The sequence below is a fragment of the Oncorhynchus kisutch genome, linkage group LG21, assembly GCF_002021735.2.
Source record: "Oncorhynchus kisutch isolate 150728-3 linkage group LG21, Okis_V2, whole genome shotgun sequence".
Classification (NCBI taxonomy): domain Eukaryota; kingdom Metazoa; phylum Chordata; class Actinopteri; order Salmoniformes; family Salmonidae; genus Oncorhynchus; species Oncorhynchus kisutch.
The window spans coordinates 15,424,110-15,449,567 of NC_034194.2; the positions used below are offsets into that span (position 1 = coordinate 15,424,110).

General features: G+C 45.2%; 1 protein-coding gene across 1 annotated transcript in view; it reads right to left on the reverse strand.

Annotated features, from left to right (window-relative positions):
- Positions 1-342: 342 nt before the first annotated feature.
- The window catches only part of map3k5 (mitogen-activated protein kinase kinase kinase 5), a 62,135-nt gene continuing 37,019 nt past the window's right edge, over positions 343-25,458 (reverse strand). The window contains exons 16-30 of the mRNA XM_020455516.2: positions 24,508-24,635; positions 23,391-23,527; positions 22,731-22,836; positions 20,159-20,316; positions 18,592-18,769; positions 18,393-18,413; positions 17,996-18,173; positions 17,049-17,217; positions 16,608-16,799; positions 15,728-15,833; positions 11,039-11,282; positions 10,625-10,737; positions 2,939-3,051; positions 2,573-2,649; positions 343-2,444 (exon numbers count right to left, since the gene is read on the reverse strand). Of these exons, the coding sequence (XP_020311105.1) occupies positions 2,384-2,444; positions 2,573-2,649; positions 2,939-3,051; positions 10,625-10,737; positions 11,039-11,282; positions 15,728-15,833; positions 16,608-16,799; positions 17,049-17,217; positions 17,996-18,173; positions 18,393-18,413; positions 18,592-18,769; positions 20,159-20,316; positions 22,731-22,836; positions 23,391-23,527; positions 24,508-24,635 (1,981 nt within the window). The 3' untranslated portion in view covers positions 343-2,383. The remainder of the gene's footprint in view (positions 2,445-2,572; positions 2,650-2,938; positions 3,052-10,624; positions 10,738-11,038; positions 11,283-15,727; positions 15,834-16,607; positions 16,800-17,048; positions 17,218-17,995; positions 18,174-18,392; positions 18,414-18,591; positions 18,770-20,158; positions 20,317-22,730; positions 22,837-23,390; positions 23,528-24,507; positions 24,636-25,458) is intronic.

Consider the following 25,458-nt stretch of genomic DNA (forward strand, 5'->3'; position numbering starts at 1 on the left):
TGAGACTCTTCGGGATCTATGATATCCGGAATCATTGGGGCGTCCCTACGCCAATGAAGTTGAAATGTACTATGGTTAATTAAGGTTTATGGTTACCTTATGGTATAAAGTTAGGGTTGGAGTTCAGGGTATGGACATTTTAAGTATGCCGGATAGCACAGCCCGTTTCCCGCAGCGCGCCTGTCGGTTTTGGTTTTATGCAACTCCCTGTATGTCTGCAAGCTTAAGAACTGTAGATTTTCTGAATATTATTAGGGTACTAGACCTGCATTTTGAAATCATAGGCCCATGGAAAAGGATTTGTGTTCAGTTGTGTGAATATAATGTCCATAATAAACATGATTTCAGTTTACACTTTATTTCACAGTTAAGATTAAGACGATGTTTTGTGTTACACAACAATATGTTATTGCACAAATAATGTAATCAATCTATCATGAATATGAAAACGAAACGGACATATTTGAGCAAAACTTCATTTGTGTATTTCTGACAGAAATATTTTAAATAAAAGAGGTTGGTGGTACAACAATATGACCATCTTGTTTTCGTTTCTGATTTGAAATCAAACATATACATTTGATTGAAAGAATTTGCATTTTTAAAAGGGAAATCTGCAGTTGCTATATACATTTATGGACTTGTGAATGAATGATATGTACCTATTGATTCTTGAAGAATATAGCTTATAAATGCCAGGGGCAGGGAGGCCACTTTGTTATCCTTTCAACTGCTGATTGCCGCTTTAAAGATCATATAATATACAAATGAAGGCAGGCTAAAACTATAATTCCCCAAATATACAACAAAAATACATCTTCAATAGAGTAAAATATCAATCGGGTCATCTGTTTCTTCCGATCAAATATCATACAAAATCTGACATGTGGAAGTATAATGTGTAGGTCAGATCATTTTGTTCCATCGCCAGTATCGATAATATCTATAAATTACCGAACTCAACTTTGTGTTGCACATTAGATAGGACATCTAGGTTTTTGTAAATTGTTTAACTAAAAATAGTAATTTACTGTCATAATATTTGCAATATATTTACATAATTTCCCCTAAAATCACACCCCCAAAAAATCTTAAAATGACATAAATGTTAAATAATTACTTGAACAAATGAAGTCAAGAGTTTTGATGATTCAAAGCCGTCACAGACAGTTAAACAAAAAAGGTACAAAAGGGCATGCATGCAGTGATATGCATAAAACACATTTAAATAAAGTAGTGATAAGAAGCCACTGACAATAACAATGTTGTTTATCAACATAATGTACAGCAGCTGAAACACATCAGTTAACATTGTATTTTATCTCTCAGGCTTGGTTTAGAAAATGGTCCGTCTCATGTGTTGTTAACAAATGATAGTAAGGAGATAATTCTACAACCAAATAACATTTACATTTTAAACACTTTCTCAGATATTTATAGGTAATGTTCCACTGTTTGTCCTGTGAATCTTGGAGCACCAGCTTAAAACATGTCATAACTGTTGAACATTATAAAACCAGTGGTGCTTATTTACACTGAACAAAAGTATAAACAAATGTTCTCATGAGCTGAAATAAAAGATCAAAGAAATGTTCAATACGCACTAAAAGCTAATTTCTCTCAAATCATCATTTGACAGCTGTGGCATATCAAGAAGCTGGGAACCACAGCATGATCATTACACAGGTGTACCTTGTGCCAGGGACAATAAAAGGCCTCTCTAAAATGTGCAGTTCTGTCACACAACACAATGCCACAGATGTCTCAAGTTTTGAGGGTGCGTGCAATTGGCATGCTGACTGCAGCCATGTCCACCAGAGCTGTTGGTAGAGAATTGAATGTTAATTTCTCTACCATAAGCCACCTCCAATGTTGTTTTAAAAAATGTAGCAGCACGTCCAACCGCAGACCATGTGTGTGGCGTCGTGTGGGCGAGCAGTTTGCTCATGTCAACTTTGCGAATAGAGTGCCCCATGGTGGCGGTGGAATTATGGTATGGGCAGGCATAAACTATGGACAACGAACACAATTGCATTTTATCGATTGGCAATTTGAATGCACAAAAATAGCGCAATAGATTTGGGCCTAATGACTTTATTTCAATTGACTGATTTCCTCATACGAACTATAACTCAATCAAATCTTTGAAATGGTTGCATGTTGCGTTTATATTTTTACATGAAAAAGTAACTCCGTTTGAAAAGAAAAAAAACATTTCCATAACCCAACAAGGTCTCTCTAACACACACAATATTCCATAGGTCTCTCTCACACAATAATGGCAATACTCCACACATGATCAACTACACTGGATTCTTGGTCTAATAAATACTGAGATTAAAGTGCAGTGGTGTAGCAGTGGCTAATGGCACACGAAGGCTCCTCACGCAGGCTTCTCTCTGTAGTCTGTGATGGCCTTCCATAGCTTACACAGGATCCCACCTCTGAGGAGGAAAACATGAGAAAGATAAAGACAGACTATTATCACAACGTACGATATTAGTGTTTCAATCAGGTCGTTGACATGGCAGGCTATTTGACAGTGTAGGAGAGAATACCGTATGTTGTATACCTTAATCTCAAACTCTTCAGGTCGTCTCTCGTCACATAGTGGAGAAGGTCATCTAACGTGTAATCCTCGGTCAGAATCTACAAAATGGGTCAAATCATTGGTACATGAAAGAGATGAAGCTCGTGGCCAATAGATGGTGCTCAACCGTGTATCTCTTATTAAGGCTTTACACATACAGTATGCATATAGCCTTCTGTGCAATATAGTCTGTCAAACATCAATCAAGCCATTTGTTTTAACAGCTTTACAGCAATGCACATTGTTTACTGTAGTATAGTGGGAGAGAATTACGTGGGTGTGAGTTTGTTTACATAATGTGCCCATTTAAAACAGACGTGGCTGGGGGACAGCTGCCTCAGGACCTACCCTGTCCATGGAGTCATCGTCAGCGCCTTGGAGTTTCAGCCACTTGATCAGCTTTGGGTCACCATGGCTCATAGTGGACTTGCTCCTTTGGCTCACTGATAATGTAGGCATATCTGTCAACAACAACAGTACATGTCCAACTATTAAAAGGGTCAATCTGCAGTTGCTACATACATTTCAAAATGTAAAATGAATGATATGTACCCATTTCATCTTAACTTACAAATGCCTCATAAGCTTAGTTCAACTGTCATACTCCATCATAACCCAAAATAAAAGGTTGTTTCACTCCAATGTTTGTAAACAAATTGAATGTAAACAAACACTGTATAGCCTCAAAACAGGTTTGTAGGCCTCCTTACTCGCACACGCTTTTTCAGTTCTGCCCACAAATTTTCTATAGGATTGAGGTCAGGGCTTTGTGATGGCCACTCCAATACCTTGACTTTGTTGTCCTTAAGCCATTTTGCCACAACTTTGGAAGTATGCTTGGGGTCATTGTCCATTTGATAGACCCATTTGCAACCAAGCTTTAACTTCCTGACTGATGTCTTGAGATGTTGCTACAATATATCCACATAATTTTCCTACCTCATGATGCAATCTATTTTGTGAAGTGCACGAGTCCCTCCTGCAACAAAGCACCCACACAACATGATGCTGCCACCCCCGTGCTTCAATGTTAGGATGGTGCTCTTCGGCTTGCAAGCCTCCCCCTTTATCCTCCAAATATAACGATGGTCATTATGGCCAAAGAGTTCTATTTTTGTTTCATCAGAACAGAGGACATTTCTCCAAAAAGTACGATCTTTGTTCCCATGTGCAGTTGCAAACCGTAGTCTGCCTTTTTTATGTTGGTTTTGGAGCAGTGGCTTCTTCCTTGCTGAGCGGCCTTTCAGGTTATGTCGATATAGGACTCGTTTTACTGTGGATATAGATACTTTTGTACCGGTTTCCTCCAGCATCTTCACAAGGTCCTTTGCTGTTGTTCTGGGATTGATTTGCACTTTTCGCACCAAAGTACGTTCATGTCTAGGAGACAGAACGCATCTCCTTCCTTAACGGTATGGCGGCTGCGTGGTCCCATGGCGTTTATACTTGCGTACTATTGTTTGTACAGATGAACGTGATACCTTCAGGCATTTGGAAATTGCTCCCAAAGATGAACCAGATTTGTGGAGGTCAACAACAAAAAATTCTGAGGTCTGGCCGTTTTCTTTTGATTTTCCCATGATGCCAAGCAAAGAGGCACTGAGTTTGAAGGTAGGCCTTGAAATACATCCACAGGTACACCTCCAATTGACTCAAATTATGTCAATTAGCCCATCAGAAGCTTGTAAAGCCATGACATAATTTTCTGTAATTTTCCAAGCTATTTAAAGGCAGTCAACTATGTGTATGTAAACTTCTGACCCACTGGAATTGTGATACAGTGAATTATAAGTGAAATAATCTGTCTGTAAACAATTGTCGGAAAAATTACTTGTGTCATGCACAAAGTAGATGTCCTAACCAACTTGCCAAAACTGTAGTTTGTTAACAACAAATGTGTGGAGTGGTATGTAAAACTTTCAACTTCAACTTTAAGTCCTTTACACCACTGATGTTGGGAGGTGCGTAGTGGATGTTGGGAGGTGCGTATTGGATGTTGGGAGGTGCGTAGTGGATGTTGGGAGGTGTGATGTTTGTTGGGTGCTGTGTAGTGTATGTTGGGATGTGTGCAGTGTATGTTGGGAGGTGTGCAGTGTATGTTGGGAGGTGTGTAGTGTATGTTGGGAGGTGTGTATTGTATGTTGGGAGGTGTGTAGTGGATGTTGGGAGGTGTGTAGTGTATGTTGGGAGGTGTGTAGTGTATGTTGGGAGGTGTGCAGTGTATGTTGGGAGGTGTATAGTGTATGTTGGGAGGTGTGCAGTGGATGTTGGGAGGTGTGCAGTGGATGTTGGGAGGTGTGGAGTGGATGTTGGGAGGTGTGATGTTTGTTGGGTGCTGTGTAGTGTATGTTGGGAGGTGTGCAGTGTATGTTGGGAGGTGTGTAGTGGATGTTGGGAGGTGTGCAGTGTATGTTGGGAGGTGTGCAGTGTATGTTGGGAGGTGTGTAGTGGATGTTGGGAGGTGTGTAGTGTATGTTGGGAGGTGTGTAGTGGATGTTGGGAGGTGTGTAGTGTATGTTGGGAGGTGTGTAGTGGATGTTGGGAGGTGTGTAGTGGATGTTGGGAGGTGTGATGTTTGATGGGTGTTGTGTAGTGTATGTTGGGAGGTGTGCAGTGTATGTTGGGAGGTGTGCAGTGTATGTTGGGAGGTGTGTAGTGTATGTTGGGAGGTGTGCAGTGTATGTTGGGAGGTGTGTAGTGGAAGTCGGGAGGTGTGATGTTTGTTGGGTGCTGTGTAGTGTATGTTGGGAGGTGTGCAGTGTATGTTGGGAGGTGTGTAGTGTATGTTGGGAGGTGTGTAGTGTATGTTGGGAGGTGTGTAGTGTATGTTGGGAGGTGTGTAGTGTATGTTGGGAGGTGTGTAGTGTATGTTGGGAGGTGTGTAGTGTATGTTGGGAGGTGCGTAGTGTATGTTGGGAGGTGCGTAGTGTATGTTGGGAGGTGCGTAGTGGATGTTGGGAGGTGCGTAGTGGATGTTGGGAGGTGTGATGTTTGTTGGGTGCTGTGTAGTGTATGTTGGGAGGTGTGCAGTGTATGTTGGGAGGTGTGCAGTGTATGTTGGGAGGTGTGTAGTGGATGTTGGGAGGTGTGCAGTGTATGTTGGGAGGTGTGTAGTGTATGTTGGGAGGTGTGTAGTGGATGTTGGGAGGTGTGTAGTGTATGTTGGGAGGTGTGTAGTGTATGTTGGGAGGTGTGCAGTGTATGTTGGGAGGTGTGTAGTGTATGTTGGGAGGTGTGCAGTGGATGTTGGGAGGTGTGCAGTGGATGTTGGGAGGTGTGGAGTGGATGTTGGGAGGTGTGATGTTTGTTGGGTGCTGTGTAGTGTATGTTGGGAGGTGTGTAGTGGATGTTGGGAGGTGTGCAGTGTATGTTGGGAGGTGTGTAGTGTATGTTGGGAGGTGTGTAGTGTATGTTGGGAGGTGTGTAGTGGATGTTGGGAGGTGTGTAGTGTATGTTGGGAGGTGTGTAGTGGATGTTGGGAGGTGTGTAGTGGATGTTGGGAGGTGTGATGTTTGATGGGTGTAGTGTAGTGTATGTTGGGAGGTGTGCAGTGTATGTTGGGAGGTGTGCAGTGTATGTTGGGAGGTGTGAAGTGTATGTTGGGAGGTGTGCAGTGTATGTTGGGAGGTGTGTAGTGGATGTTGGGAGGTGTGATGTTTGTTGGGTGCTGTGTAGTGTATGTTGGGAGGTGTGCAGTGTATGTTGGGAGGTGTGCAGTGTATGTTGGGAGGTGTGCAGTGTATGTTGGGAGGTGTGTAGTGGATGTTGGGAGGTGTGCAGTGTATGTTGGGAGGTGTGTAGTGTATGTTGGGAGGTGTGTAGTGTATGTTGGGAGGTGTGTAGTGGATGTTGGGAGGTGTGTAGTGGATGTTGGGAGGTGTGTAGTGGATGTTGGAAGGTGTGTAGTGGATGTTGGAAGGTGTGTAGTGTATGTTGGGAGGTGTGTAGTGTATGTTGGGAGGTGTGTAGTGGATGTTGGGAGGTGTGTAGTGGATGTTGGGAGGTGTGTAGTGGATGTTGGAAGGTGTGTAGTGTATGTTGGGAGGTGCGTAGTGTATGTTGGGAGGTGCGTAGTGTATGTTGGGAGGTGCGTAGTGGATGTTGGGAGGTGTGATGTTTGTTGGGTGCTGTGTAGTGTATGTTGGGAGGTGTGCAGTGTATGTTGGGAGGTGTGCAGTGTATGTTGGGAGGTGTGTAGTGGATGTTGGGAGGTGTGCAGTGTATGTTGGGAGGTGTGTAGTGTATGTTGGGAGGTGTGTAGTGTATGTGGGGAGGTGTGCAGTGGATGTTGGGAGGTGTGTAGTGTATGTTGGGAGGTGTGTAGTGGATGTTGGGAGGTGTGCAGTGTATGTTGGGAGGTGTGTAGTGTATGTTGGGAGGTGTGTAGTGTATGTTGGGAGGTGTGTAGTGGATGTTGGGAGGTGTGTAGTGTATGTTGGGAGGTGTGTAGTGGATGTTGGGAGGTGTGTAGTGGATGTTGGGAGGTGTGATGTTTGATGGGTGTTGTGTAGTGTATGTTGGGAGGTGTGCAGTGTATGTTGGGAGGTGTGCAGTGTATGTTGGGAGGTGTGAAGTGTATGTTGGGAGGTGTGCAGTGTATGTTGGGAGGTGTGTAGTGGATGTTGGGAGGTGTGATGTTTGTTGGGTGCTGTGTAGTGTATGTTGGGAGGTGTGCAGTGTATGTTGGGAGGTGTGCAGTGTATGTTGGGAGGTGTGCAGTGTATGTTGGGAGGTGTGTAGTGGATGTTGGGAGGTGTGCAGTGTATGTTGGGAGGTGTGTAGTGTATGTTGGGAGGTGTGTAGTGTATGTTGGGAGGTGTGTAGTGGATGTTGGGAGGTGTGTAGTGGATGTTGGGAGGTGTGTAGTGGATGTTGGAAGGTGTGTAGTGGATGTTGGAAGGTGTGTAGTGTATGTTGGGAGGTGTGTAGTGTATGTTGGGAGGTGTGTAGTGTATGTTGGGAGGTGTGTAGTGGATGTTGGGAGGTGTGTAGTGGATGTTGGAAGGTGTGTAGTGTATGTTGGGAGGTGCGTAGTGTATGTTGGGAGGTGCGTAGTGTATGTTGGGAGGTGCGTAGTGGATGTTGGGAGGTGTGATGTTTGTTGGGTGCTGTGTAGTGTATGTTGGGAGGTGTGCAGTGTATGTTGGGAGGTGTGCAGTGTATGTTGGGAGGTGTGTAGTGGATGTTGGGAGGTGTGCAGTGTATGTTGGGAGGTGTGTAGTGTATGTTGGGAGGTGTGTAGTGTATGTGGGGAGGTGTGCAGTGGATGTTGGGAGGTGTGTAGTGTATGTTGGGAGGTGTGTAGTGGATGTTGGGAGGTGTGTAGTGGATGTTGGGAGGTGTGCAGTGGATGTTGGAAGGTGTGTAGTGTATGTTGGGAGGTGCGTAGTGTATGTTGGGAGGTGCGTAGTGTATGTTGGGAGGTGCGTAGTGGATGTTGGGAGGTGTGATGTTTGTTGGGTGCTGTGTAGTGTATGTTGGGAGGTGTGCAGTGTATGTTGGGAGGTGTGCAGTGTATGTTGGGAGGTGTGTAGTGGATGTTGGGAGGTGTGCAGTGTATGTTGGGAGGTGTGTAGTGTATGTTGGGAGGTGTGTAGTGTATGTGGGGAGGTGTGCAGTGGATGTTGGGAGGTGTGCAGTGGATGTTGGGAGGTGTGGAGTGGATGTTGGGAGGTGTGATGTTTGTTGGGTGCTGTGTAGTGTATGTTGGGAGGTGTGCAGTGTATGTTGGGAGGTGTGTAGTGGATGTTGGGAGGTGTGCAGTGGATGTTGGGAGGTGTGCAGTGTATGTTGGGAGGTGTGTAGTGTATGTTGGGAGGTGTGTAGTGTATGTGGGGAGGTGTGCAGTGGATGTTGGGAGGTGTGCAGTGGATGTTGGGAGGTGTGGAGTGGATGTTGGGAGGTGTGATGTTTGTTGGGTGCTGTGTAGTGTATGTTGGGAGGTGTGCAGTGTATGTTGGGAGGTGTGTAGTGGATGTTGGGAGGTGTGCAGTGGATGTTGGGAGGTGTGGAGTGGATGTTGGGAGGTGTGATGTTTGTTGGGTGCTGTGTAGTGTATGTTGGGAGGTGTGTAGTGGATGTTGGGAGGTGTGTAGTGTATGTTGGGAGGTGTGTAGTGGATGTTGGGAGGTGTGATGTTTGATGGGTGTTGTGTAGTGTATGTTGGGAGGTGTGCAGTGTATGTTGGGAGGTGTGCAGTGTATGTTGGGAGGTGTGTAGTGTATGTTGGGAGGTGTGCAGTGTATGTTGGGAGGTGTGTAGTGGATGTTGGGAGGTGTGATGTTTGTTGGGTGCTGTGTAGTGTATGTTGGGAGGTGTGCAGTGTATGTTGGGAGGTGTGCAGTGTATGTTGGGAGGTGTGTAGTGGATGTTGGGAGGTGTGCAGTGTATGTTGGGAGGTGTGTAGTGTATGTTGGGAGGTGTGTAGTGGATGTTGGGAGGTGTGTAGTGTATGTTGGGAGGTGTGTAGTGTATGTTGGGAGGTGTGTAGTGGATGTTGGGAGGTGTGTAGTGTATGTTGGGAGGTGTGATGTTTGATGGGTGTTGTGTAGTGTATGTTGGGAGGTGTGCAGTGTATGTTGGGAGGTGTGCAGTGTATGTTGGGAGATGTGCAGTGTATGTTGGGAGGTGTGCATTGTATGTTGGGAGGTGTGTAGTGGATGTTGGGAGGTGTGATGTTTGTTGGGTGCTGTGTAGTGTATGTTGGGAGGTGTGCAGTGTATGTTGGGAGGTGTGCAGTGTATGTTGGGAGGTGTGTAGTGGATGTTGGGAGGTGTGCAGTGTATGTTGGGAGGTGTGTAGTGTATGTTGGGAGGTGTGTAGTGGATGTTGGGAGGTGTGTAGTGTATGTTGGGAGGTGCGTAGTGTATGTTGGGAGGTGCGTAGTGTATGTTGGGAGGTGCGTAGTGGATGTTGGGAGGTGTGCAGTGTATGTTGTGAGGTGTGCAGTGTATGTTGGGAGGTGTGTAGTGGATGTTGGGAGGTGTGCAGTGTATGTTGGGAGGTGTGTAGTGTATGTTGGGAGGTGTGTAGTGGATGTTGGGAGGTGTGTAGTGTATGTTGGGAGGTGTGTAGTGTATGTTGGGAGGTGTGCAGTGTATGTTGGGAGGTGTGTAGTGTATGTTGGGAGGTGTGCAGTGGATGTTGGGAGGTGTGCAGTGGATGTTGGGAGGTGTGGAGTGGATGTTGGGAGGTGTGATGTTTGTTGGGTGCTGTGTAGTGTATGTTGGGAGGTGTGCAGTGTATGTTGGGAGGTGTGTAGTGGATGTTGGGAGGTGTGTAGTGTATGTTGGGAGGTGTATAGTGGATGTTGGGAGGTGTGTAGTGGATGTTGGGAGGTGTGTAGTGGATGTTGGGAGGTGTGATGTTTGATGGGTGCTGTGTAGTGTATGTTGGGAGGTGTGCAGTGTATGTTGGGAGGTGTGTAGTGTATGTTGGGAGGTGTGTAGTGGATGTTGGGAGGTGTGTAGTGTATGTTGGGAGGTGTGTAGTGTATGTTGGGAGGTGTATAGTGGATGTTGGGAGGTGTGTAGTGGATGTTGGGAGGTGTGTAGTGGATGTTGGGAGGTGTGATGTTTGATGGGTGCTGTGTAGTGTATGTTGGGAGGTGTGCAGTGTATGTTGGGAGGTGTGCAGTGTATGTTGGGAGGTGTGTAGTGTATGTTGGGAGGTGTGCAGTGTATGTTGGGAGGTGTGTAGTGGATGTTGGGAGGTGTGCAGTGTATGTTGGGAGGTGTGCAGTGTATGTTGGGAGGTGTGCAGTGTATGTTGGGAGGTGTGCAGTGTATGTTGGGAGGTGTGTAGTGGATGTTGGGAGGTGTGTAGTGGATGTTGGGAGGTGTGTAGTGTATGTTGGGAGGTGTGCAGTGTATGTTGGGAGGTGTGCAGTGTATGTTGGGAGGTGTGTAGTGGATGTTGGGAGGTGTGTAGTGGATGTTGGGAGGTGTGTAGTGTATGTTGGGAGGTGTGCAGTGTATGTTGGGAGGTGTGCAGTGTATGTTGGGAGGTGTGTAGTATATGTTGAGATGTGCTCACAGATAGGCTCTGAGCAGATCCTCAGTAATTTGATCCCCTCTTCCCTCTCGTCCAGGACCTGCTGGAGGATGGCCTGGTACTCTCCCTCCCTCTCTAGCAACTGCTCCATTAGCCTGGACAGACACAGCAGGGAGAGAGGAGGGGAGGGGGAGACATAGGGCCATTCAATGAGTTAACACGATAGTACTAGACATGGCTACTGCAGCCACACCGATAGCCATGATGAAAATAAACATATTTTCTCTTCTGTGTTGGGACCTTTCTACATAACAGAATTCACATTGGTGAGGAAACAATGTGAAGCTACAGGCAATATATGTTACTAATTCATCACAGATGTGGTGGTAATAGAAAAGGTTGTTGGAATAAATCTCTGACAGTTGTTGTCATGGTTATGACCGCACGGCGACCCACCTGCTGGTTTCCAGCTTCATCCTGCCTAGTTCTATGCTGACGGAGCGCTGGGCATTATTGGATTCATGTGAAACGGTGGAACTGAGTGTGCTCACGCCGGAGGTGGCGACAGTGTCATCATGGGCAGTGTTGGGAGGGGCTCTGCTCTGGTGAGCGGCGGAATCCTCAGGCTCAACGTCATCGTCAACATTATCCTGGTCGGCCGGGTCACTCTCCGAGGCCAGGCTGAAGTGGGGCCTCAGTTCTGGGTAAGGACACGTGATGCATCATTACACCGTTACAGCAATAGCATGACAACTTGTACATATATGCACTTTGAAAGAGGAAACATGAAACAAAGACAGCAACATCACAAGCCTCAATAAAGATCAGTCTATGACTACAATAATCTTTCAAATGCAATTGTTATAATGGCATCTGACGAGTATATACAATATTCTTGTTAAATGCAAATCTCTGTTCTCCTTTTGATGTATCACTATTGGGATTCACCAGGAACACCAACTCTTGGAAGGACCTATCAAAAGCGTCTGTTGGAGACAGACAGGTAGAGTGGCAAATAAGGTGAGCCCCTCACTTCCTTATAACGAGCCACTTTCCCGCCCTATGGTCATTCTCACTTCTCTTCTTCGCGAAGAGCATTACTTTTTAGCTCTCCTCAGCACAACTGGAACCCTGTTTTCCTGCTTAACTGCTTACAAGCAAACCGTAAAGGATATCGCTGCTGAACGTAGGTCTTCAGACCCTTTCGAGAGGTTGAGTACGGACCAAAAGGTTATTGTTTGTGTAGAAAATCCTTTTCTACTTCTCAGTCTCCGTTGGTAGCTTGCTTCACGGCTAACTATTGAGACTCAGTTAGCCCACGATGCAAGGATAACTTGGCTAGCTCGCGGAGAGGCAAGCTAAGCTCACTAGCATACCCTACCTGCAACATGGTAGCATTGCTAGCTCCCTTCTGGACGTCTAGCTTAAGCTACGTTCACCCGTTTGTGTTAACTAGACCGTCCGTCTCAGCCTCACGGCTCCTTCGGTTGCGGGACCACACTACCTGAAGGCTAACTGTACCCCCACATGGTTTCCTTCAGCCTGCACTGAGCTAGCTACATCACACCTTCGCCACAAGGTAGCTGATAGCTAGCTGAGGCTCCACTAGCCTCTTGGCTATAGCATTCTACTGTGCTAATTATTGCTAGTTATTAGCCGCAAGGCTTCTAACTAGCTAGCTTTAAACGCCATTTACACAAGCTATCTTTTGCTAGCCACCAGCAGCAAGGCTTCTATCTATCTAGCTAGCCCAAGCCTGCTTCTTGTTGTTCTTTCAACAGCCGTTGCTTTTTCCTCAAAATGGCCACTGCTATCCCATCCCAGGAAGAGCCTAGCACTTGAACTCCCAGGTTTTTGTGGTTCCATGATTGTGAGGAAGGATTACCATCCTCAATGCATCAATTGCTTGGGAAAGGAACATGCCCAAGAGGCACTTGATAACTGAGTGTTGTGATCACTGCAAACTACTGACTAGGGCTGGTCAGAGGAGGCTTAAATGAGCATCTATTTCGATAGCCCCTCGGAGCCGACAGCGAAAGCTGAGGCACATCTCCCCGTAAACGAGCCCAGTTGGGGCGAGGTCATGGATAGACTCGACTCCCTCACTGTCTGACGATGTAGTGTCAGGGGAAAGCAAGCTAGGGGATGACGAGGATGACAATGGGATTTATCTCACAGTTATCCTCGAGATAGCTCAGGAGATGGGGGCTGACGATCTGGCTCGCCCGTCCTCTCTGGCCCACAGGTCGGACGGCCTTGAGAGCAGTGAAGCTATACCCCCTACTCCATTGGAGTTTGGTGGCCGTCTCCCGAGTGGTCATCTCCCGTAGGGGCTCGGCCCGTCAAGGGACCTATGTGACTGTAAGAGACACCCATCTCATACAGCCCCTGTAAAACAACTGCTACCTGCGGTACCAGCTTGCTTCAGGGAAGCTAAGAGCTTGTGGCACAAAACCCTCACTAGCAAGATTTTTGCTAGAAGTACTCCGAGCCTGGATATGCACAACATGTACTATATGGAGGAATCCGGATTTGTTAACCCTCCCAATGTGGAGCCGTGACTGGCTTACCACCTCAGCCCCTCGCGCCATGTTACTAACGACACCTCACTCCCTAGAAAGACACAGCGCTTTACTGCCTCCATTTTTCACAAAACGTACTAGGCCTCGGCCCAAGCAATCGGGGCTCTCAATGTGACCTCTATTGTTGGTTTATCAGGTTGAGCTACTGAAAGAGATGGGGAAGAAACTGGAGCAGGACACCCATTGCCAGCTGCTTTGGAGTAGAGCTGTATGATTACAGACCTAAATCTCAGTGCCTCCCGTAGTGCCATTCAAACTTGTGGTTATAGCATGAGCCTAGCAGTAGTGGGTGAAAGGGCACTTTGGCTGAGCTAATCCAGTTTAACCGACAAAGTAAATGTGGACCTCCTGGATGTCCCAGTGACACCCGATGAGTTGTTCATGCGGCAGAAGTGTGACATGCGCAAGAAAGAAGGCGAAGCCTTCAACTTCTGCCTGCCCCGCAGACCCGGGCCCCGAGGTAGACCTTTGGTTCATACATCTCGTCCCAAAAATATTTTACATACAGCGGATTTTTAAAGGGCTAAAGAGTTTGGTCTGCTTCGTGTTTACATTTTTGCCATTTGAAAAAATATTGTGATACTGGTATCGTCACAGCCCTAGAAAATAGGGTTATGCTGTATGCTTTTCCTTCTATGCTGCCTACCACCCCTTTTCCGTCTACACAGAGCAAGGAAATTGGGCCTCCACCTTGTTGCGTTTTTATTGGAGAAGTGCTATGACTAAACAGATTGTTCCTTCCTACACTCCATTTTCCATGGTCCTATGCTCCTTGCAGGATTTTTGGGGAAGGAGAGAAGGTTTTGTCATTGTTAAGGTCCTCTAGCCGCTTTGTCGGTGTGCCAAGGCCCCGACAGTAATCCATAACTGTTATGTTATTTCTAGGGGGGCACGTCACTTTCACCCAGTCTCTAGTCTTTAGCTAGTCCTGGGACGTGTCTATTGTGCTTAAGATACTTTCACAGCAGCTACTAGCCGCTGAGAAGTGTGGAGATGTGACATTGCTCCATCTTTCACTTTACTACTGCCTTTAGCATCCCTAAACATTGTTGGGAAGCAGTGAACTACATGGAGTTGAACTAGTAATTTAACTACATTTTGCAGTAGCTTGGTGGTAGTTGAACTAAATTCAAATCTAGCTACACTCTTTGGAGAAAAAAAAGGTGCTATCGAAATTAAGGGTTCTTCGGCTGTTCCCATAGGAAGAAACTTTTTTGGTTCCAGGTAGAACCCTTTTGGGTTCCATGTAGAATCATTTTCACAGAGGGTTCTACATGGAACCCAAAATAGTTCTAACTGGAAACAAAAAGGGTTCTCTTATGGGGATAGCCTGAAGAACCCTTTTGGAAGGCTTTTTTTCTAAGAGTGTAGTGTAACTCTACTCTTTGAAAATAAAATATGGCTGTAGACAATTTCCTTTCAGATCTGCCTAATTCTCACTTGAAACATCGGTTTTGTGTTTATTAGGCTAAAATCCACATTCCGTTAACATATGACCCCAAAGCGATCTATTCATGCAATTTGTAGTATATGACATTTCAGATTTACTTATGATCATTTTTCACAAAGTAGTTTGTATGTAGTGAACTACTTCAAACTATATTTTCCTTAAGGGTAGCTTCAGCGAGGCTTAACTTCTTCCAGTGTGAAGTAACTGGGAGCTTGGTGAACTACATCTTCAGACTAGCTTCCCCAACAGTACCACTGTATGCGCCCACAGTTTGCCCAGGGGTTTTTCATTTCGGACATTGCGCATCTACTTGGATTGAACGAGAGCTCAAGGGTGTTATGCCCTTCTCTCATAGGGCCCTCTCCTACTGAGGAGTTTACCTTTTGGGCACTGTTTTTGGGACATATCAAATTAAACAGAGGAAGAGAAGCATGCTTGAGAATGACCAGAGGGCAGGAGAGTGGCTCCTTATAAGGACCTCATTCGCCGCTACATGTCTGTCTCCAACAGACGCCCTTTTGTATAATTTTTTTTACCCCCTTTTTCCTCCCCAATTTCGTGGTATCCAATTGTTAGTAGTTACTGTCTTGTCTCATAGCTACAACCCCCGTGCGGGCTCGGGAGAGACGAAGGTCGAGAGCCATGCGTCCTCCGAAACACAACCCAACCAAGTCGCACTGCTTCTTAACACAGCGCGCATCCAACCCGGAAGCCAGCTGCACCAATGTGCCGGAGGTAACGCCGTGCACCTAGCGTCCTGGTCAGCGTGCACTGCGCCCGGCCCGCCACAGGAGTCGCTAGTGCGCGATGAGAAAAGGATATCCCTACCGGCCTAACCCGGACGACGCTAGGCCAATTGTGTGTCGCCCCATGGACATCCCGGTCGTGGCCGGCTGCGATAGAGCCTGGGCTTTTGATTGGTCCTTCTGAGAGTTGTGATACATCTCACTCATATTTTCAGAGAACCGGAGTTACAAAAGTAACCTTAAGTTGTGATTAGATTGGGGCTTTGTTCAAAGTCACGTTTCTATCTTTAGTTAACAAACCGTGTCCTGGGCCCTTAGGTGCATAATTACTGATTTAAAACTCTGCAGCTGGAGCCACTGCTATTACCTGGCACCAGAATGGTGATGGCAGTTTGCACCGCTTTACGGATTATATTGTCCAGGGCGAACATCCAGTGGGGCTTGATGTTGTGGTTTCGTAGTACTTTGTTTACCTGGAGATGCAATGGCCACACACACACACACAATTAATAAACAGCTGACCCACACACATACTGCACCTATGCATCCTCTACATGGTCACATTAGTGGAAAGGACAACAGGCTTGACCCCAGAGGGTGTCTGTTTACATTGCGTGTGGTGGCTGCCTAGTAGGCTGAGATATCCCCCTATAATTAGCCTGTGGAACAACATTTCCCAGAAAAAAGAGAGACTGCTATTTATAAAAAGCCATGCATTCTGGAAAATCCAACTGAAAAACAAGTGTGCATCGTGCGTTGATAATAATCTGTTGCAGACAGTGTAACCTATAGACCAGAGTGGGTTTCATAAGTATCCACTAAGGGGCATCAGAGCTCATTATTGACAGAGTTATGTAAGAACTCTCGCATATCTTACAGCCTGCTACAGTGCTATTTGCATAATTGTATTTGTGATACAGGGCAGAATCAGCCCCTTTACACGATGTGTAATTAAGGGGACATATTTCCCTTTAATTACCCTTAAAGGTCAAAAGTGTTTCACAGTCAATAGTCTGATCTGTTTGTTCAAACAATGGCAGCATGGCGACATAATTCTGCTGTGAATGTTTCACAGAAACCCCCTTAAATCATACTTTAATGCCTCCAGAACCTTTGGTCTATACAAGGACTATTTTAATTCCAAGCCTTTCACAGTGGATAAATAGACAATGGGATTTTTGAATCATCATAGGCCATTTATAATGCTTATAGAGAGACCTACTAATAGGTGAAGAAAGAGCACTTACTGCATCCTGGAACCCGAATAGCACCACCTGTAGTTGGCTGATGGCCGTGCTGTCAAAGTCTAGCTCCAGTTTGAGCTGGGAGAGGGTGTTGGCTATGATCTTCCTGTCCGTCATGCGCACAAAGTCCCCCAGACTGACCACAAGGGTGGAGATATGCTGATGTCTCAACTTGGTGTCGGATGTCTCAGAACCCTGCACGCACAGGGGAGAGGAGCATGACGAGAAGGTGTGATGAGAGGAGGGTGAAGGTAGAGAGAGGAGTGCAGATGATGAGAGGTTTGTTTTACTCTGAGACAGCTTCTAACCTGTTCCCAGATCTATTCGTGCTGTCTTGTCAACTCCTAGGGTCATTGTCATGCCGAGTGACACGCCAGGGGAAAAAACGAACTGGAACCAGGCCAAACCTTTCCCTGTCCACTACCAGACTAGATGCTAACTGACCTGTTTGAGAGCCTCCACGAGGTTGGCCACCACCTTGTCTCTGTCCTCAGTGAGAATGCGGTGCAGAGTGGCCCTTCTCTCGCTGTCCTTCCTCAGCATGAAGAACCCAGTGTCCTTCTCATCAGGAGACGGAGGAGCACTGTGGTCCTCAAAGTTCTCCACTGGGATACTGGTGGGGAACACAGGTTAGATTAGAGACCTCAGTGACATTTGTTTTAGAACATATTTATATAGGAGAATAATAAAGTTCAAGTTGGTATACCAACTAAATGTTTACTTGCAGGAAGGCACAATTTATAGTCCAATATTTACATGTGTTTTGGGGAAGGGAGGATTGGGGGGCAAGTGTTTAAAATGGTTCAGTATTTAGTAATAATAACAAGAGTCTGGTAGCAGCAGTTGTGTGTGTGAATGAGTGTATCAAATCAAATGTTATTTGTCACATGCGCCGAATACAACAGGTGTAGCAGACCTTACAGGGAAATACTTACAAGCCCTTAACCAACAATGTAGTTTTAAGAAAAATATGTGTTAAGTAAAAAAATAAGAAATAAAAGTATGTGCGGAGAAAAAACACAGGCTCAGTGAAATTGTTTTGACAACATATTTGTGAATTTTATCATTGTCAATATTACAGGACATTCTTTGGCAACCGTGGTATAAGCATGATCAAATCTGGAACTAATGTACTCCACGGATGTACAACATACCTCATTGTCCATTATGCCCAGATAATATACAGAGCATCTGTCTTTATCTCTTACTTACTATATCAATATTTACAAGTTTCCTCCAGATTTGGGTTTTTCCGGCACTGCTTATTGTCAGATTGATTAAGAGGTGTGTTTTTGTGATCTCAAATCCGAAATGAGTAAAGAGCCAAATTTAAAATGTTAGCTTCACTGTCCAAACACATACGGTATGGTGCTGACTGTGTGTTGTGTTACCTGAGGAACAGGGAGCGGGTTCCCTTGACGTCCCGATCGCTGTAACACTTGGTGCTGGGCTTGAAGATGAAGGGGTTGGTGTTGAGGTCATTCTCAGGGGAGACGGAGCCGTACTCACTGCTGCTGCTGGTGTCCTCCACCACCACAGGCACTGGCAGGGAGATGCTGCGCAGGTACTCTGGAGGGCACAGAGACGGGTGACGGCACAGTTACACAAAGAAAAGCAGAGCACACAACTTGTTAAGGACACTACACGGAAATTATATTACAGTACTACTGTGAGGGTGTCATTTCAGGGTAGGGTAGTCAACAGGATAATTGGGTTAGCCTCATGTCGTTGGGCTCAGACTCAGTGTACTCTAAAGAGGATGAAGCACAGACGCTCAGATAAACTCACCTGAACCTGCTGGTGTAAGAGCTGAGGAGAAAAACATATATATTTTTTAATTCAATGATAAGTATGGATTGTGCAGAAAAATAAACAGACAAAAAGTATCTAAAACAAAGTATCTAGAAGCAATTGTCTATCTATTCAGATATATCTATATTCTACTAACTACTACACTGATTGACCAGTGAAGCGTTGTCCTAGCTACCTGTGAAGCTGCTCTTGCCCCTCTTCTTGCGGCTGGTGACGGTGAGGAACTCATCTGTGAGCAGGTGCAGGGCGGTGGCCCTCTGGTCGGGATCGGGCTCAAAGCAGCGCAGGATGAAGGCCTTGGCCTCCATGGACATGGAATCTGGGATCTCAGGATGGATCTTAAACATGCCGACCTGTAGCCAAGATAAAACGCAGCACAGTCATGCTTGAGTTAAAGGCCTAAGCTGCAGCCAAGTCACAGTACAGAACTAAGTCAAGTGACCTAGCCAAGTCATGCTAGATTTAAGGGCCTAACTTGCAGCTTTCGCCAAGATAAAACCCAGTCATGTTAGATCTAAGGGGCCTAACTTGGAACAACAGCCAAGATAAAGGCCTAACCTGCATATACTGCCCAGACAAAACCCAGTCATGTTAGATCTAAGGGCCTAACCCGCAGCTACAGCCAAGACAAAACCCAGTCATGTTAGATCTCAGGGCCTAACCTGCAGCTACAGCCAAGACAAAACCCAGTCATGTTAGATCTCAGGGCCTAACCTGCAGCTACAGCCAAGACAAACCCAGTCATGTTAGATCTAAGGGCCTAACCTGCAGCTACAGCCAAGACAAAACCCAGTCATGTTAGATCTCAGGGCCTAATCTAAGGGCCTGACTTTAGTTAATGGTGGGGAAACAGATCTCTTCTAACCCATAGCTCTGTGGCGCTGTAACACTATGCAGGTGTGCTCATACCATCACAGTATAGGAGGTCAACGCGACAGTGAAGGACGAATGCGTTAGCTCGTCTGATAAGAAGCACTCTAGAAATTCCCAACATTGATCTGGAATGTAGGCATGAGATTACCAGTGGAGACATTCCAAAAGAATATTCATGTGAGGATTGTTGCCAAACGCTTTCTCACCTGAACAACAGTATAGATGAGAAATTACTCTAAATGGTAGTTTCTCATGTAAGCCATTGCGTAGAAAGATGACAGTGTTAGTGAAAGCATTATTAGCATTACAGAGCTATACAATCAGGTACAGAAAAGTGGTTTATAAACAATGGAAAATGCAAGTTAAGACATGTGAACGCACAGCAATTTACTACTGTAATTGAATTAAAATGCATGGAAATGTCCATGCTTCTGGCCTGTATTCAACCTGATCTCCATCACAGACCGCCCAGTTGGATCATTAGCTTCAGTTTTTAATAGACTACATATGCCCAGACTTTGCCTTTGTGATATTGCTGATGAGGGCAACACATAACATTTCCACTTTAGATGAATACAAGTGGAAAAAGCTTGAGGGGGGCTCATTAATGGAACGGAAACTTTAAAACAACACACAAAGGATAGACAGTACTGCACACAAATTCTATCTGTAGGTACTATTGTCTAACCTCACAGTTGAATAAGCATGTAATCCAATCACTTGCACAAATGTGCCTAGAGGCGCGTAAAGACAGCTATCTATTCCCGCATCTGACTTCACTACTGAGAGAAAAAGGTCAGCAAAACCATAAATCCCAATGAACAACAGAGGTCAATAAACTGAACATTAGTTGACCTCTGAACTCTGACCTTGAACATGGCGGCCTGTGGTTCCCCCAGCTCGTAGAAGGGTGGTTTCCCAGTGGCCATCTCAATGATGGTGCACCCAAGAGACCAGATGTCTGCAGGCTTGCCGTAGCCTCGAGGGCCTTTATCTATGATCTCAGGGGCCATGTACTGTAGAGTCCCTGCAAAACAACAACACACCAAACCGACTGGAAATTATACACATCATAGCTGCTAGTTACAAGTTGCATATGTAGAATTTGCATATAAGGTCTGATACAAGCAAATCAGATTTTAGGGAGGGTGAACTTGGGCTCTATAGTAACCATGGATGAAATGAGTCTAAATATAGCTTACTGTAAGAGGAGCTTTTATAGAGCTTTAAAAAGGTACGCTAAGTGCTATGGTGAAAATACACATTGGCGTACAATTTAAATAGGAGAAACTGACTGTACGGTAATGGTTTCAAGATGAAAAGGAGGTGTATTTCTATGCTCCAATCAACAGTCCACTGATCTTAACAAAGAGGCCAAGCTGTGCTACCATTGGCTGCCACAATGTCAACACTGCCATAACCCTGGAACCCTGACCTGACCATAAACTCTCACCAAACAGCACTCTGAATAGAAACGGCAGGCTATTCTTTTGCCGCGGGCCTTTTTATTCTAGAGTGGACGCGTCAGGGGGCTGGAACGTAACTATAACTAATTTGTAGATTGCAAATTGACCCAAAGAAGCCCAAACAGATATACTGGGGGGGGGCTCAGAAAAATTTGGGCACACAAAATAACTAGTTACTTTGGGACAAACAAAAAAAAAGTTATAAATAGTCAGTGAGATCACTACGTGGATTGAGGGTCCAGCTCATTTTCAAACATTCTGTTCCATCAAGGCATGTTTACAATGTAGGGAGGGGAAGCTTGGTGGTTCTAAACCCAATCAGGCAGATCAGAACAGACCAGTGGTTATAAACCCAGTCAGGGAGACCAGAACATTACAGTTGATGTCAGAAGTTTACACACACTTAGGTTGGAGTCATTAAAACTCGTTTTTCAACCACTCCACAAATGTCTTGTTAACAAACTATAGTTTTGGCAAGTCGGTTAGGACATCTACTTTGTGCATGACACAAGTAATTTTTCCAACAATTGTTTACATCACAATTCCAGTGGGTCAGAAGTTAACATTCACTATGTTGACAGTGCCTTTAAACAGCTTGGAAAATTCCAGAAAATTATGTAATGGCTTTAGAAGCTTCTGATAGGCTAATTGACATAATTTGAGTCAATTGGCGGTGTACCTGTGGATGTATGTCAAGGCCTACCTTTAAACTAAGTGCCTCTTTGCTTGACATCATGGGAAAATCAAAATAAATTAGCCAAGACCTCCACAAGTCTGGTTCATCCTTGGGAGCAATTTCCAAATGCCTGAAAGTACCACGTTCATCTTTACAAACAATAGTACGCAAGTATAAACACCGTGGGACCACGCAGCCGTCATACCGCTCAGGAAGGAGACGCGTTCTGTCTCCTAGAGATGAACGTACTTTGGTGTGAAAAGTGCAAATCAATCCCAGAACAACAGGAAAGGACCTTGTGAAGATGCTGGAGGAAACCGGTACAAAAGTATCTGTATCCACAGTAAAACGAGTCCTATATCGACATAACCTGAAAGGCCGCTCAGCAAGGAAGAAGCCACTGCTCCAAAACCGCTATTAAAAAGCCAGACTACAGTTTGCAACTGCACATGGGGACAAAGATCATACTTTTTGGAGAAATGTCCTCTGTTCTGATGAAACAAAAATAGAACTCTTTGGCCATAATGACCATCGTTATGTTTGGAGGATAAAGGGAGAGGCTTCCAAGCCGAAGAGCACCATCCCAACCATGAACCACGGGTGGTGACAGCATCATGTTGTGGGGGTGCTTTCCTGCAGGAGGGACTTGTGCACTTCAAAAAATAAATGGCATCATGAGGTAGGAAAATTATGTGGATATATTGAAGCATCATCTCAAGACATCAGTCAAGTTCAAGCTTGGTCGCAAATGGGTCTTCCAAATGGACAATGACCCCAAGCATACTTCTAAAGTTGTGGCAAAATGGCTTAAGGATAACAAAGTCAAGGTATTGGAGTGGCCATCACAAAGCCCTGACCTCAATCCTATAGAAAATTTGTGGGCAGAACTGAAAACCTGACTCAGTTACACTAGCTCTGTCAGGAGGAATGGGCCAAAATTCATCCAACTTATTGTGGGAAGCTTGTGGAAGGCTACCCGATAAGTTTGACCCAAGTTAAACCATTTAAAGCAATGCTACCAAATACTAATTGAGTGTATGTAAACTTCTGACCCACTGGGAATGTGATGAAAGAAATAAAAGCTGAAATAAATAATTCTCTCTACTATTATTCTGACATTTCACATTCTTAAAATAAAGTGGTGATCCTAATTGACCTAAGACAGGGAATTTTTTACTAGGATTAAATGTCAAGAATTGTGAAAAACTGAGATTAAATGTATTTGGCTAAGGTGTACGTAAACTTCTGACTTCAACTGTACCAGCGGTTATAAACCCAGTCAGGGAGACCAGAACATACCAGTGAAAGTCTCAGTGCAGGGGTTGATCCCAGCAAGCCGTTTAGAGGTGCCAAAGTCAGATATCTTCAGAACTCCACTATATGTGTTTATTAGCACATTGTCTCCCTGTGGATATAAAGAGAACATATGGGATGAGAAAAGAGCTCCATTCCAAGTAAGATCTATTCCTTAACCTTAACCCAAATGACTATGATAACAGCCTGGTAATCTAAGGTATTTCCTAGAAGGCAATCAGCAACAGTTGTTACAGTGGGCCATATTCACCACCTCCAATCCAAAACAAGTTTATTAGCATTGACGTGAATGGCCGTTGAGGTGATTTTATGATATACTATTGTTAAATGAGGCAGAATTTAGAGGCCTATCTTGTCCTGGGTGTAGGAGGAAGAGTATGCTAACCTAAATGACTTGCTCTATTATGGGATGGGAGTGGGCTCAGTGTGTTTTTATTATGACTGAGACGGAGTTATGTCACATTAACCTTCCTGTAGGATGATAAGGGGAAGTCTTTATGACAGTGCCAGGCGCCACTTACTATCAAATCATTTATGTACCCCTGACATGAATGTGGCCTCCCTATTGGCCAGGCGCATACTATACAATGGCCAATCAAAGCCTTTGAAATAGAGCAGTGGTAGAGGAAAAAGCCAAGGCTCCACCTTGATGTCTCTGTGAGCGATCTGGTTGTCATGGAGATATTTGAGCCCCTCCAGGATCTGTCTGGTGTAGAAGCCGATGGTGGGTTCGTTATTCTTCAGAGGGCCCCATTTAGACCTCAGCAGGGCAGACAGGCTTCCTGGATACAAACCACAGGCCAAAGTACAATACATATTAATACATTCTGCTTTACTATCAGCAGGACAGGAGTGTATTCAATCCATTACATAACTCAGATAACATACACTCACAGGATAGGTTTATTAGGTACACCACCCCGTTCACGAAAATGGTTAGCTCCTACAGTCAGGTGGTTGTGGCTTGCTACACAAAGCAGGCAGATGGGCATCAAGGCATTCAGTTACTGTTCGACTGAACGTTACTATGGGCAAAACGAGTGACCGAAGTGACTTTGAGCGTGATATGGTCGATGGTACCAGGGTTGCCGGATCCAATATCTCAGAAACGTCCGCCTTCCTGGGATTTTCACGCACGATGGTGTCTAAGGATTCCCGAGAATGGTGTGACATACAAAAAACATCCAGTCAGCGACAGTCTTGTGGGCGAAAACAGCTCGTTGATGAGAGAGGTAGAATGAGAATGGCAAGAATCGTGCAAGCTAACAGGCGGGACCCAAAGAGACTAATGATGGCGCAGAACAACAGTGGTGTGCAGAATGGCATCTTGGAATGCACAACTTCTTCTCCTATGTGCTAAAAACAAGAACAAGCGGCTCTAGTAGGCACGCGGTCACCAACACTGGACAATTGAGGAATGGAAAAATATTGCCTGGCCGACGAATCCCGATTCCTGTTGCGTCATGCTGATGGCAGAGTCAGGATTTGGTGTAAGCAGCACGAGTCCATGGACCCATCCTGCCTGGTGTCAACGGTACAGGCTGGTGGCGGGGGTGTACCGTCGTCCAATCAGCAGCAACTGCGGGATGCCATCGCGTCAGCATGGACCAACATCCCTGTGGAACGTTTCCAACTTGTAGAATCCATACTCTGAAGAATTCAGGCTGTTCAGGAAGCAAAGGGGGGGTCTGACCCGGTACTAGATGGGTGTACCTAATAAAATGGCCAATGAGTGTATACGTGTTTGTATTTGCCCTCTTACCTCCGGGAACCTGCTCCATGAAGATCTTGATAAAACCATTCTCGCTGATGGAGCCCAAGTACTGCACAATGTTCTTGTGCTTCAGGTGTTTGTGAAGGGCAATCTCCTCGTGGAGGGGCTGAGAATACCTAGGACAGAATAGATGAAACATCCACTGTTACATCTAATAAGGAAAAAGGACAGGATGATGTCTTCTCTCTCTCTCTCTCGTTCAAAAAAAATAAAAAAGACCAGAGCACTTTGAAACGGGAAATTGCACTGTTGCACTTAGTAGCTTGCAGTAACCTATCACGGAGAGAGATGTCAGAGGGACTCAGTCTCAGTCCAGTACACCATGGTCAGAGGACAAGGAACACAAGGACACACACCAGCTGGCTAGATATGAAATGTCAATCTCCAGCAATCTTCTTCTAGAGATAAATGTTCAAACTGAACACCATCAATAATAAGACTAAATACATTCTCCCTCAATCACACGGTTGGCTATTCTAGTGAATCAGACCCTTATTCAATGTTTTTTCCCCCCCCGAGAGGATACTTCAGAGTTGCTTCTAAGTGATTCAGAATAATTCTTGACACCTTTGAGTTTTCCCATGATAGCCCTCTAATGACTTGTGATGTGATGAGTGGAACAATGTATGGCAGAGGAATCATCTGGGCTGATTGGGCTCTGAAGGAGTCCCATAATAAAACAGGAATAGGTGGAACAATGAGCAGACCAGTGATGGAAGGCAGCGCAAGTACTTGGTACACTAGTTGCTAGGCGACTCTTTCCCCCCCAATTCTTTTCATTGCCCAGTCACTCGATCAGGTGTATATATATAACACTTTGGTGTGCCAGAGAAAGGACACACAACAGGAACACAGAGCTAACACAGTCGACGACTTAAACGAGTGTTTTGGTGTCCCTTCGATCTGCCAATCAAATGATCACTCTCAGGTAACCCCCTT